Source organism: Macadamia integrifolia, chromosome 10 (genome assembly GCF_013358625.1).
Source record: "Macadamia integrifolia cultivar HAES 741 chromosome 10, SCU_Mint_v3, whole genome shotgun sequence".
In the NCBI taxonomy this organism is placed as follows: Eukaryota; Viridiplantae; Streptophyta; class Magnoliopsida; order Proteales; family Proteaceae; genus Macadamia; species Macadamia integrifolia.
Genome location: NC_056566.1, coordinates 842,509 through 855,688, shown reverse-complemented (window position 1 = coordinate 855,688; position 13,180 = coordinate 842,509). Strand labels below are relative to the sequence as shown.

The following is a 13,180-nucleotide window of genomic DNA, read 5'->3' as shown; positions in this document are numbered from 1 at the left end:
GTGTTATTTTTTCTTTTCCCCATTTCCTAACATTATTTAGTATGTTACATATACCTTGTATCATAAAAAATCAACAGTAAGCCACACCAAGTCATCAAAAATCCACATTAAACAGCATCAAATCATCAAGAATCAATATTAAGTCATAAAATATCAACATTTAAAGAAATGCTATATTTTATAATAAGTTTGCCTGGTCAAGTGATTTTATTTTTATATGAGACTTTTTGTATTGGGTATAGCCCAAAATCAGCTTTCCAACAAGTCTAAAATTACTTAAATGTGATTTGTAATGACAAAGTTATGTCCCAGTCAAATTTATTTTAAAGCGTGCAAATGTTGTAAAAATCTCCTGAATAAAAATAACTTTATAAACATCAAAACAAAAGATTATTCTACCGGAGTTTTCGTTTTTTGCAATGTTTTACCATGATAAGATCTAGAAATTTTTTGAATTGAGAAAACCCCAGCATTTGAAAGTTGAAAATCGCCCTTAAAACCAAAAATCTAGTTTTTGCTCTTGAACTGGAGGGTTAACTTTTTCTCCTTTGGGAATTTGATTTTAAACTATTTTTATTGGATTCAAATAGGGGGCATTTGCTTATTTATGAAGCATAAATAAGTGCCAAAATATAAGACGACATATAGTGCAATAAGGCGTCAATTGCCTAGGCCCCAAGCAAAATGCCTGGACGCTAAGGTGCCCCCCACCGTGGTGGTGCCTAGGCGATGGCTTGACAACTATGGCCAAAACTAAATCCGTCACTATCATGGTTGCTTTCAACCGCCTGAAGAAGGGATCTTCGACTAGGTTCAGTCCCTTGGCAAGAAGGCGAGGAATTGCAGGTACATTTGTTTCTCTTGAGAGCCCCAATGGTCAGAAGGTTTGCGTATCTGTTGGTACCGCTGGGTAAAGAGTCATCTCGAACCAGCGGACCCTTCAAAGAACCAGGATCTTAAGGATTCTGGGATTTAGTTGCTAGAAAATGGCAAAGATGTCTTCCTCATCAGCGATGGTTTCTAGTTCTTCCTCTGAAAAGAGAAGGAGCTCTAGCAAGCTGGCGGAGAGAGGATGGAGGAGGAAACTGGACAAACGATGGTTTATAGCATTCACCATTTCTTTAGAACCAACCAGAGGATGAACAAGATTAGAGGGAATCACCTTTGGGGCACAGAGCATTGAGTCGCACCCAAAAGTCTTACAACTCAAGCAGTGAGGGGGAACCCACTCATACACCCACGTCTTGATGAAAGGATAAATCTGCATCATTCATTGTAATGGTAGAGGGGAGAGGACCATCTGCAGGAATTACAATACATATCCGAGCACAGTGAGCCATTCCTTGCGTTTCGTCCTAACATTAGAGAAGGTTCCCAGAACTGATCAAATAGTGCTTAGGCCCTCCAAGCAACAAAAGTGGAGGGGAAGACCAGGAAAAGAGACCTACAGGGGTATGGATCTAAGCTCGACACTATACAATTGCAGTTGACGGTGCCACTATCAGAGATAAATAGGTTTTATGACAACCTGCCAAGAACCCCCTTCAAGAATACAACATTTGTCATCTTCATCCAAGAATTTGAAAAGAAAAAGCCCATTATCCATGAGGTGGGTCTCCATCGTCCCATGAAGTCTCCATTGTTTCGAGAGGGAGAGCTTGACTATTGGAGAAGGAAGGGTACCCAAGAAGTGTCCCACAAAGGAGTTCTGCCATAGGAGAGCTTCCCCATTCAAGAGCCCAGGGGGGAAAACTGCAAGTTTAGAGCCACCAAAAATGGGAGGAATAAAATGGAGGGGCAGGCCAGATTGTGAGAGGGAAGGGGAGGGATTGAATAACGAACTATATGTTTTTTTGGCTTGAGGGGGGTTTTCTTTAGAAGAAGGCGGAGAATGAGTGGTTTGTAAAGGAATTTCAGAAGGTGGAGGTGGAGGCGGAGGCGGAGGAGAGGGAGGTTGGAGGGGAGGGAAGGGATGATAGAGGGAAGTGTCTCCATCACCGGGAGACCAGCCAGAGGGGCTGGTGCTTAAAGGAAGGAGCGGAGAGGGGTACTCATTGCTATTCAATCCCTACCCAACATAATTTGATTTCACTAGGAACACTAGAATTAAGAGGTTTCAGATGTTTATCGGAAGGTGGAGTTCTCAAGATTTCTAGAGTCGGTTCGTGGTCATAATTCAAGGACAGATTTTTGGGAATCTATACAGACTTCAGGGAGGGTTGAAACAGTTGAAGCTATTGTTGGAACTCAGAGAGGAGGTACATATTGCAAATGGTTTAGAAACAAGTGCCAGTTTGGAAAGAAGTGGCTGTTTTTTACTTCGGGTTTGGTGAGTGGCAGTGATATCTCAAACCAGGATACAACAATAGGAGAGGTGGAACCATGTCACATCATGTGGTGGAGGGTTGTATGGAACGCCCCAGACAGATGTTTGGGCCTTGGTGGTTGGGAATGAAGATAGGTAGAGTTCACAGACATCAACACTGGTCTTTTTCAAGGTGGCTTGCAGACATAGCTGTCAAGGCGATGACTAGGCGTCCAGGCGGTTTGCATGGGCCTAGGTGATAGTCGCCTTGTTGCACTGCATGCTGCCTTATGTTTTGACACTTATTTATGCCAAATATCATTTTAAGTAAATGTTTCATTTCATTTACTTAACATATTATTCATAAATAAGCAGATACCCCTTATTTAAATCCAATAAAAATAGTTTAAAAATCAAATTCCAAAAGAATAAAAAGTCAACCCCCAGTCCAAGAACAAAAACTGGATTTTGGTTATAGGGGCGATTTTCAAGTTTTAAATGCTGGGGTTTTTCTCAATTATGAAAATTTTATAAATTCTATCATGTTCAAACATTGCAAAAAACCAAAAGTCCTGTAGAATAATCTTTTGTTTTGATATCCATAAAATTATTTTCATTCAAGTGATTTTAACAGCATTCGCACACTTAAAATTAAGTTTGACCGGAGCATAACTTTGTCATTACAACTTAGATTTCAGTAATCATAGACTTGTTGGAAAGCTGATTTTATGTTATAACTAATACAAAAAGTCTCGTGTAAAAATAAAATCATTTGACCAGTCAAACTTATTATAGAACAAGAGCATTTCTCTAAATGTTGATTTTTTATAACTTAATATGACTTAATGTGAATTTTTTTTATGATATAATATGATTAAATGTTGAACTTTAATGACTTGATGTTGTTTAATCTTGATTTTTTATGATACAAGGTATATATAGCTAACTAACTAATGTTAGAAAATATGGAAAATAAAAAATAACACTTAGTCACCTTGTTCGCCTTCTCGCCTAAATGTTTAGACAACCCTCCACCACCTTCACACCGTGATAACTATGCTTGCAGAATCCAAGCCAAGGTTGAGACCATTGGGATTGGGTATGCCTTCTATTCTATAATGGTCCACATCATTATTATTGGACTTGTATTTGTAATTGGGTCGGGCTTGGGAAATGGGGGTAGAATTGTAATTATGGGGATTAGGCTTTTTGTGTTCCCTATATATTGTCTTTGCGGGAAAAACCTAAACTATAGCAAAGGGAGATAACATTGTGAGGTGGAGAGTGGTGTAGAGATTTTTTTCTGGCTTTCTGAAAAATCTCTGGTTCTCTCAGATGGATGTAGGCATTTGTGTTGAACCACATTAAATTCCTTGTGTCGTCGTGTTATTGTTTGTTTGGCTTCTTCCTCGTGGTTGCGCATTCATTCCTCAACAGCGTATTACATCATGAACTTCAAATCATTATAAGAATAATACAAAAAAAAAAAAAAAATAGTAGCCAACGATGACTTTTCACAAGGATAAATGAATATCTTAAGGCAATTCAATAAACTAGGGATTCAAAGCTTATCCCAAATAAATAGATAAATAAAGAAGCTGTTCCGGTATGACAAAGCTGAACATTTGAATGGTATATCATATGCCTCCTCACCTTGTCATGCAATAAAAGGATGTTTCTCAAGATGGCTAATAGGAATGTTACTGACTACTTGATAACAACTACAATCACCTAGGCTACATACCTTCAAACCACTTCGAAGGGCTCCAGCCTCCAATTTACCACTGACAGCCACCTGCCCTAGTGAGTGGGATTTAATGACATCACATATGGGCAGAAGCAGTGGCTTTGAGACGTCCCTAACAGGAGGATGGAGAGAATCTATTGCATCCAACAGATACGGCCCCCGATACCTGCAAGCATTTCACTGTTCTCAATATGTGTCAACTTCAGAAATATTAAATTGATTTTAAATAGACCTAATAGCAAAACAATAATGAACAGAGATGATGGCGAAACTTTTAGCACTGACAAGTCCTCTAGCACAACTCATTTTTTAGGCTTGTGTCATAATAAGTAAAGATATGAGATATGAGTGATTATAATTAACCAAACGACCAAGGCATAGTAAAGCAGAATGGGAAAATAGGATGCTGATAGCAGAGTCCAGAAAGTGGTAAAAAGTGGAGTTAAGTTCGAGTGCAGTAAGGTTGAGATAAGCTAAAATTAAAGCCACAACCTAAATACGGTGAATACTAAATGTTAAGGATCTGCGTAATCAAGAAAAATCCAATATGACAGATAAATAGGTAATATATATGAATCAAGCAATTATTATGATTACGACTGTGCCCATTTTTTCATTAAAATACAAAGCAAGCCGAGATAAAGAGACGGTGTGAAAGAAACCAGAACAGAAAATTCATGCCCCAAAAACCTCCAAACAAAACAAAACAAAAAAAATCTTTGATACCCTCCAGTTTCCAAACAAAAAACTGCAACTTTGTGGGCACCGCTACTAACCAGATTTCTCAGCTTTGAAAGGAAATCTGACCTTTCCAAGTTCTAAAGATATTTTTTGGAGAGAAAAAAATGTAACACCCTACCTCTGTCCTATCTTCCCAACCCTCCTGAACTAATGAGTGATAAAAGATTGGCAAACTGATGGATTTTTAGAACAGGAACCAAAAGCTTGGTAGATTAATTGATTTCTAATAACAGGAACCAAAGATCCGTTGCACAAAGAACAAGTAATCACCTTTTTCTTATGACCAGCAGCAACGGATCTGCGGGGAACTGGAACAGCCAGTCTGGACTTGGAGAGAGGGGATGCCTCAGCCAAGAGACCATGATTCCCAGAGGGGGAATAATCCATAAGGGAGGAGCCCAAGTGAAGAGTGTCAGGCAGGAGGCCTGAGTCCTGAGATGAAGCTTGCGGGAGACCAGCAGAAGTGAGGGGGTGGGAAGCACAAGATTTGATGGAGGTGGAGGGCGATGATGACGCCTTCCAAGGCGTGAGAGGCGAGGCTGTCTGTAGGCTAGTGGAGAGCCCAGAGGAATGAGCGGAAGCAGCCGAAACTAGCATCATCATAGCAGTGGAGGGAGGGTCGATGTTGACGCCTTCCAAGGCATGGGCAGGCGGGAGATTTGCTGCAGAATTAGGGCCCAGCAGAGGCCAGGCAAAAATACTGAAACAGGGGAGGCATCACCGGAGAGGACATTGACAACCCCGTTGGCAAGAGGCATCACAACATCAGAACTGTCACCCGAGTGTATATGTATATGAGAGGAGGTGACGGTGATAGCAGAGACGTCGACGATACTGGTGGTGGCACAATTGACGGGCGGTAAAGTTGGCGACGAAGTGGTGATGGCGGCTTACAAGGCAGCAGTGCAGGCGGGCAAGGTGTCTAGCGAGAGAGACCTAGGGGGGGCCAGAACCAAAGAGGGAGGGCAGGGGCTCGCAAAGGAGTCGAAGGCGAGGCCCTTGCGAGCTAGAAGGGAGGAGGGAGGTGCGGGTGAGGGAGACGACGGGTGTGGGTGTCGGGTCAAGTCCAAAGAGGATGGACAAGGGTCAAGATAGGTCAAAGAAGAGGGTAGCGGGTTTGGGTTGGGTATAGGGTCAAGGAGGGTCAAGAAAGAGTGGGTCGGGTCGTATAAGTTACCCGGATAGGGGGGTGGTCTGGAGGAAATTTGGAGAACTTAGAAACTCGACTGGCCGGGTTGGGTTAGAGGGAAGAGACTTAAGAGGGGAGTGAGGGTTAGTCGTACCAAGGGTAGACCACGAAGAAGGTTGTGAAGGAGGAAGAGGGAGGAGAGTCAAGTAGGAGGGGGAGGAGGAACAAGGTTCGAGGCACAAGGGCCAGACGCCAGCGCAGAGGCGAGAAAGGGAGAAGCGACAAGAGGGGCAGAGAGGTGGTGAGAGGAAGAAGGGGGATGTGTCAGGGTAGCAGGAAAAATAAGATCATCATGGAAAGTGTTGTAATAATGGGTTTTGTGGGTTTTAGGGAAAGTGTCAGTTACCAAACGGACCCTAAGGGGTTTAATGGTCTTTGTAATTCTCTAGAACCTTTTCTCCATTCTTATAAATAAAGAGGGTTGGTGTCATATTAGACACAAGTCATTACCCCATTCAACATGGTATTAGAGCCTTAGGATACCATGTCCCTAAGGGCTCTCCCTCTTCTCCATCTCTTTGCCTCTTTCTCATTTCTCTCTCTCCCGCTCTCCCAGCGCCTCCTTCATTTGCGCCTCCCTCCATCTCTCTTCATCTGCTTCTCTCTCGTGGTGGAGCTTCTTAAACCACCAAGAGGGTTTCTAGCCTCCACCCATCCTTCCCCTGGGCTCTCAGACTCTCTTCTACAATGATCTGAGAGACCCAGAACCTTTTTTTCATCACTTTTTCAGGGTTTTCTCCCTAAGAACATTTTTTCATTGCCGGGATGCTTTTTCCCCGCTCAATGCTCTAATCGTTTTGATGTTTGTTGTGATTGGTGCCTCTTATCATTGTGGAAGTATGTACCGACCACTTTTTGGTTTGAGGCCTTTGTTCTAGAGCTATCCCCAAAATCGTTTTATCAGGGTTTTACCCTTTATCGATTTTTGGGTTTTCTAACTTTTTCTGGTTATTTTGGTGCTTTCTCTATCTCCGGCTAGTGTCTCTTCTATTTGCACAGCCACCTTGAGTAGCAACCATGTCTACCATCTCATCTACTTCTACTGGCAGAGACACCACGGCTCTTCCTACCTTTCCTCCTTGTGCTATTAAACTTGATGGCACAAACTACCTTATGTGGTCACGCTCGGTCTGCATCTCCATTAAGTCCCGTGGTTATTACGGGTACCTCACTAGAACCACAAAGCGTACGACCACCGGTACTGAGATTGACAGGTGGGAGTGTGCCAACTCTCTGGTTATGGCCTTCCTTGTAAACTCCATGTTGCCATAGCTTTCGCGTGGCTATCTCCTCCTTGACTCCGCTGTGAAGATTTGGAAGTCTGTCCAGGATATCTATTCCTAGGTAGGGAATGATGCTTAGGTCTTTGAGCTTCGCTAGAAGGTTTGTGATCTGAGGCACAGAGTGCTCACTCTGTCACAGTACTACTATGAGTTGCGGTCACTATGGACTAAGTTGGATTTCTATGAGGAGTATACTCCTTCCACCACTGAAGATGTCACCAAGTTTCAGAAGCGAGAGGAAAAAATCAGAGTCTATGACTTTCTGGCAAGTCTAAATGTGGAGTTTGATCAGTTGCGGTCCCAGGTTTTGAGTCGTGACCCCTTTCCTACCTTGGATCAAGCCTATGATGTGATCCAACTTGAAGACAATCGACGTACCACTATGCTTCCACAGCAAGCTGCCACTCTTACAGAGAGATCTGAACTTGTGTCTGGCACTCAATCCCTTAGTGCAGCCCCACAGTCTAGTGGCTCCTCTACTAGGACTCCAATGAAGTGCGATAACTGTGGCGGAGGAAGGAGAGGAGTAGAGGCAACAACAAAGGACCAAGAACGGCTATCGAGAGGAGAGGAAAAAGGGGCGGAAGAGGGAGCCAGATTAGGAAGGTTGGGGCCGCCGTCAGCAGAAGCCGGCGGAGGAAGGGGTGAGGACATGGGTTTAGGTCATCGGCGGGTGAGCAGGGGTGGGGAGAGGGGAGGGGGGAGCTGTTAGCTTATTGACTTCTTTATTTTTGTTGCCATTGAGCTTGACTAAGGGATCCTTATTAGCAGCAACATTACGAAGATCCGGAGCGATAACCTGAGAGGGAGACCAGCACACCATTTGTCTCTCCAAAAATGGAAGAGGTTACAATGCCACTCTGAAAAGGTTGGTATGCACTTTGAGCTGATTTAAATCCATTGCCAGCTCCATGAGGCTCACCAGATTGGATTCCCACGTGCTTGCTTCTACTTAGTTAGCTACAGTAAGTTGTCTCCCAAGGCCCTCAAGGGTCTTCTCAAACTTCCAAAAAGCCACTTGGCTCAAAGAGCTTCCATCATTTGGATGGCTTAAGGCCAGTTCCTCCTCCACCTTTTGGATTACAAGCTTGTTCCTCTCCATGATCAATTGATGATTTCCCCGCTCAGCACAGAGGTAGTTCTGTTAAATCTGCTCCAATTTGTCAGCCAATGACACCTTGGCATGGTAAAGAGGAATTAATTTACATGGGGATACTCTCTGCATCTGCTACTATTGTTGTGGGCAGTTGACTACTATATTACCATTGAGAATCTAGAACGGTGTGTCTACACAATGTGTTTGTAAAGACACCATATAAGCTGTTGCAAGGTACAGTAGTAGAATGAGGAATGTCAGAGAGATACTTTCGGTGTTTCTTCTTCCTTGACTCCAATTGGAAGCAAGTGATAATCCTAACTGTAGTTGGTTAAAACGCATTTAAAGCGCAAATAAAACAGTAATTCTGTTTATAACGTGAACTGCTGAACTGGCTTTAAAGCCTTTAATCATACAGCCAAAAAAAAAGGGGGGGGGGGGGTTCAGCCTTGGAAACCGTATTAAACATGTTTAATATGCATTCACGTTTTTTAATGGAAAAAAAAATATTCAACATTTACTCACATTTGGTTGGACCGATCAACCACTCAAGCCCTCATTTCATCCTCCCACCCACAGAAACCCTACCCCTTATTTCATTTTTCACTCCTCACAAACCCTCCTCACTTCATTCCCCCACAACCCGTCTCCGAGGACCAAATCTGCGAGAGCAGCGTCACCGGCGCTGGCACCGAAGCAGCCACAACAGCAACCAACATAGAGCCATAACAGATTTAAAAGCTTTCACAACTCAGCCAAAGGCCAACGGAAAGGCAGCAATACTATTGGTGATTGCCATCAGTAATATGAAATCTCTCTCTCTCTCTCTCTCTCTCTCTCTAACCTCTTTGCCATTGTTGCGGGTTCAGAAAATAGCCATAGGGAATGGGGATTGGGGACTAATAGTAATAGCTGCATAGTTGTCAAGGATTTGCCCAAGTGTCCAGGAGTTCCAAGGGCTGGGCTGTCGCCCCCTAATTCTTTTTTTTTTCAATGAATAAAAATATTAATCAAGACAAGAAGAGAAGAATATACAGCCCGTGCAGGGAAAGAAAGGGAGAGGAGGCTGATGGAGAGCCAGAGACAACCATCAAGGCGGGGAGGAGAAGAGATAAGGGGAGGCCCCAAAAGACAACAATGAGCCGTGTTCCTTGGGGGAGATGGGAACACCATGAGGGCGAAACAATCTAAGCTCGGAGCTAACATAAAAAAAGATGTCTTTCCAAATCATCTCCGAAGAGCGAGAGTTGGAGGTCTATCTACAAAGATTGCACTCCATCCAGATATAATTTATAGTGGCATGAAAGCCGAGCTTGCCCACAACATCACATATGGAAGATCCAACAAAAGTCATGCCTACCTAGATCCATTCCTTATGAAGACCTAGGATACACCAAGAGGGTAGGCCAACAACATCCAATAACTCTTTTCCAAACAGAGAGGGCAAAAGGGCAACTGAAGAAAAGATGGTTGGAGTCCTCAAGGCATGGAAAGATTTGAAACAAGAGAAGGCATCAGACTTATTATGCAAAAGATATACCTATGTCAGACGAGTACAATTATTAATAAAAGTAATAAACCAATGAAAGCCATTCCTATCAATTGTTCGGGAGGGACCCCATAAATCTGAATGAATAATACAAAAAGGAATATCACTTTATTTTCAATAGGAAATTAAAGAAGTCTGTGTATGTTTAGCAAACTCACATACATCACACTTAAGTTGTTCCAAACCACAATGTTTAACTAAAGTAGGAAACATGCGACGTAAAATATAAAAAAGAAGGATGTCCCAAACGACGGTGCACTGGTGGAGTTAAGAGAGAGAGCTATCAGAAAGAAGAGTATGCACTGCCATAAGAGGCACAGCCGTTGGAGAATCCAAGTAGTAGAGCCCATCACGGACCTAACCATACCCAATCGTTGCACCCGTCACCAAATCTTGGAAAAGGAAATGAGTAGGAAAAAAAAAAAGTGAACAAAACAATTCAACTCCTTGGTTAAACGATAGATGGAAAGCAGGTTAGCATATAATTTGGGAACATGTAAAACAGATGGAAGAGAAATAGTAAAGGAATAGGAAACGAAACCTTTACCAGAGATAGGGGACAAGGAACCGTCAGCCACACGTACCTTATCCCGATTGGAACAATGAATTTAAGTATGGAAAACCTCAAAGCGACTTGTCATGTGATCGGTAGCACCCGAATCAAGTAACCATAAGGGAGAATGAGAGGAAGAAATGAGGAACTACCTGTTTGAGCAAGGTTGGACATAGGAGGAGCAGGAGAAGTGTCCAACTGTGTCATGAGTAGCTTGAGGGCAGCCATTTGATCCGAAGAGAGTGATGAAGTAGTAGGTACACTGTCAAAAGACTCGGACAAATGGGCATGGGAGCCTTGTCTTCTTGTTTTTCTATTACGCCCCACCCTTGGGACGACAATGGAGCTTCCAACATGTTTCCCTGGTATGGTGCGGGCAACCACAATAATCACACTGGACAGTCTCTTGATAAGGGGTAGAACCCTTAGACGTGGTTTCAGCAGTTGGAGTAGCATAATAGTGCAGACCGAATAGGAACTGTGGACCATGGTTTTAAGTATCGGTGCATATCGTGCCGTATCGGTAGGCATCGGCACGATACATACCGATACGCTACATGGAATTTTGGGCCCTCTTTTGCGTATCGACGTATCGATCGTATCGTATCGTGCCGTATTGATACGTACGATACTCTGCGATACAAACTTTTGAAAATATAAAAATTCCCGTGAGTATCGGTAAGTATCGACTGTATCGTATAGTATCTAGCCGTATCGTACCGATACATGGTACGATACGGCTACTTAAGTGTGAATGTGCCTTTTGTTGTTTGAAACAAACACTTCAAACTCTCACCAACAGTTTTCTATATTTCTCTTCTTTCTTCCCCTTTGATTCACACACCTTTTTGGAGACTCAAATGGTAGATTGAAAGAAACATTATGGAAGTGAATGGTTCAAAGAAGGAGAAAAACATAGTCCAAGAAGAACCTTGAACTTGAAAGTTGAAAAATTTGAATAGTAAGTTTTGAATCTTTACTCACTTTTTTCAACTTTAACCTTAGATTTTCAAGTTTTTTACAAATCTAAGGTTCATCATACTTAGAATCACATTTTGTGCATCATTATTGAAATAACCTAGAGGGGGGGTGAATAGGTTATACTAGTGGAAATTAACTCTTTTCGATGTATAGATCACAAGTGTGATTGTAATTTAAAAGCGATGCTGAATAAATAAAATAACAACACCCACAACACAAGATTTATAGTGGTTCGACTCAATTCGAGTCTAGTCCACTCCCTACAAGAATTCTCTTGTAAGGTATTCCACTAGTTCTCCCTTTCAGTACAGTAGGTAGGGAAGAAAACCTTTACAATCTTTTTCACGGATAAGAGTATCCTTACAAATCTCCTTTATAGGCAGAGAGGCGCCTTTACAATCTCCTTTGCAGGTAGAGAGTCACCTTACAATCTCCTTTAAGGTAGAGAGGCACCTTATACTCTTTTAAGGATAAGAGGATCCTTACAATCTCTTAAGGATGAGAGAGTCCTTACACAAGCCTAAGTACAGTCTAGACTTAATGTAAAATAGAAAATGGAGAAGTGGAATAAAAGAGAATTACCTCCGGTGTGGTGCAAATGAAATATGCAATGATGATAGAATGAATGCACCTTTTGAAGTCTTCTTGATGCTTGTAATGTAAATGCCAAGGTGTAGATGAAGACTTGTAGATGGTCTTGAGTTCCTCTTGAATGTAAAATGAAGAACTTGAACTCAAGAGATGGTGTAGACCAATTCTCACTTCTAATGCTCAAATAATGCTTCTCTAAAGTTGGGATTTATTGTTAATTAATGAGTAGTATTAGAGGTATTTATAGATGAGCTTAGTAAAGCATTTTAGGCAGGGAATCACGCTCTAACGGACATATTCTGGGTCCACCGGTCGACCGCCATTGGTAGCCGGTCGACCGCCAAGAGCCGTTGAGGCAAAATATAGCCGTTGGGGCACTTTCAGGCAGTCACCGGTCGACCGAGACCTTTTAACGGTCGACCGGCTATGGTCTCGGACAGCTCCGGTCGACCCGGGCTTCCAGCCGGTCGACCGCCAACATGACATACTCTGTTTCAACAGAATGCTGTCATACTGACCAGTCGTTAGTGTTTTGACCATAACTTTTCGTTCCAATCTCAGAATGACCTAAAATCAGTTGCGTTGAAATTGTGACTCGATTTCCTACAACTTCTATGAAGGTTTCATCTCCTGATACTAATCTTAAGATTCTCCAAAATACCCTTAAGTCAGGTTAATGTGATTTTCACAGAATTTCACTAGAACATATTTTTCCTAATATGTTCCTCACCACTTAGAGAGACTTTCCATACTTGGTCAAGGTATGTTCTATGGTCATTCTAGTGTGATGCAATGCACATGCATGTGGTGAGTGCATATATATATATATATGTGGAGGTTACAAATTACATTAAAAATGACCAATCTATCCTAGTGGTCTTCTTCTTCACTTGAACCTTCCACTCTTTGGCACTTTATCTTCTTTTCTTCTTGTTTGCAATTCCATGTCTTTAAGCTTCATGTCTTGACATCTTGAAGCTTAAATTCTTATGATATATTCTTCAAGCATTGATGCCAACTTGTTGATACTCTTCATTTGATGACTTCAATCTTCATTTCTTCGTTTCATTCACCAAATTCGATCTTTGATATGAAGTCTCTACAAAACAATACTTAAAGGAAAATTGTGACATACCTTCATATGT

The 13,180-nt window shown here is 42.2% G+C and overlaps 1 protein-coding gene across 9 annotated transcripts in view; it reads right to left on the bottom strand.

Annotated features, from left to right (window-relative positions):
• Positions 1–13,180, bottom strand: part of LOC122091865 (elongation factor 1-alpha) — a 93,376-nt gene that overhangs the window by 29,907 nt on the left and 50,289 nt on the right. For all 9 annotated transcript variants that reach the window (XR_006144053.1, XM_042662058.1, XM_042662061.1 and 6 more), the window contains one exon: positions 4,050–4,218. Coding sequence is in view for 8 of the 9 variants with exons in the window: in XM_042662058.1 (XP_042517992.1) it covers positions 4,050–4,218 (169 nt within the window). In the remaining variant the exon portion in view is untranslated. The remainder of the gene's footprint in view (positions 1–4,049; positions 4,219–13,180) is intronic.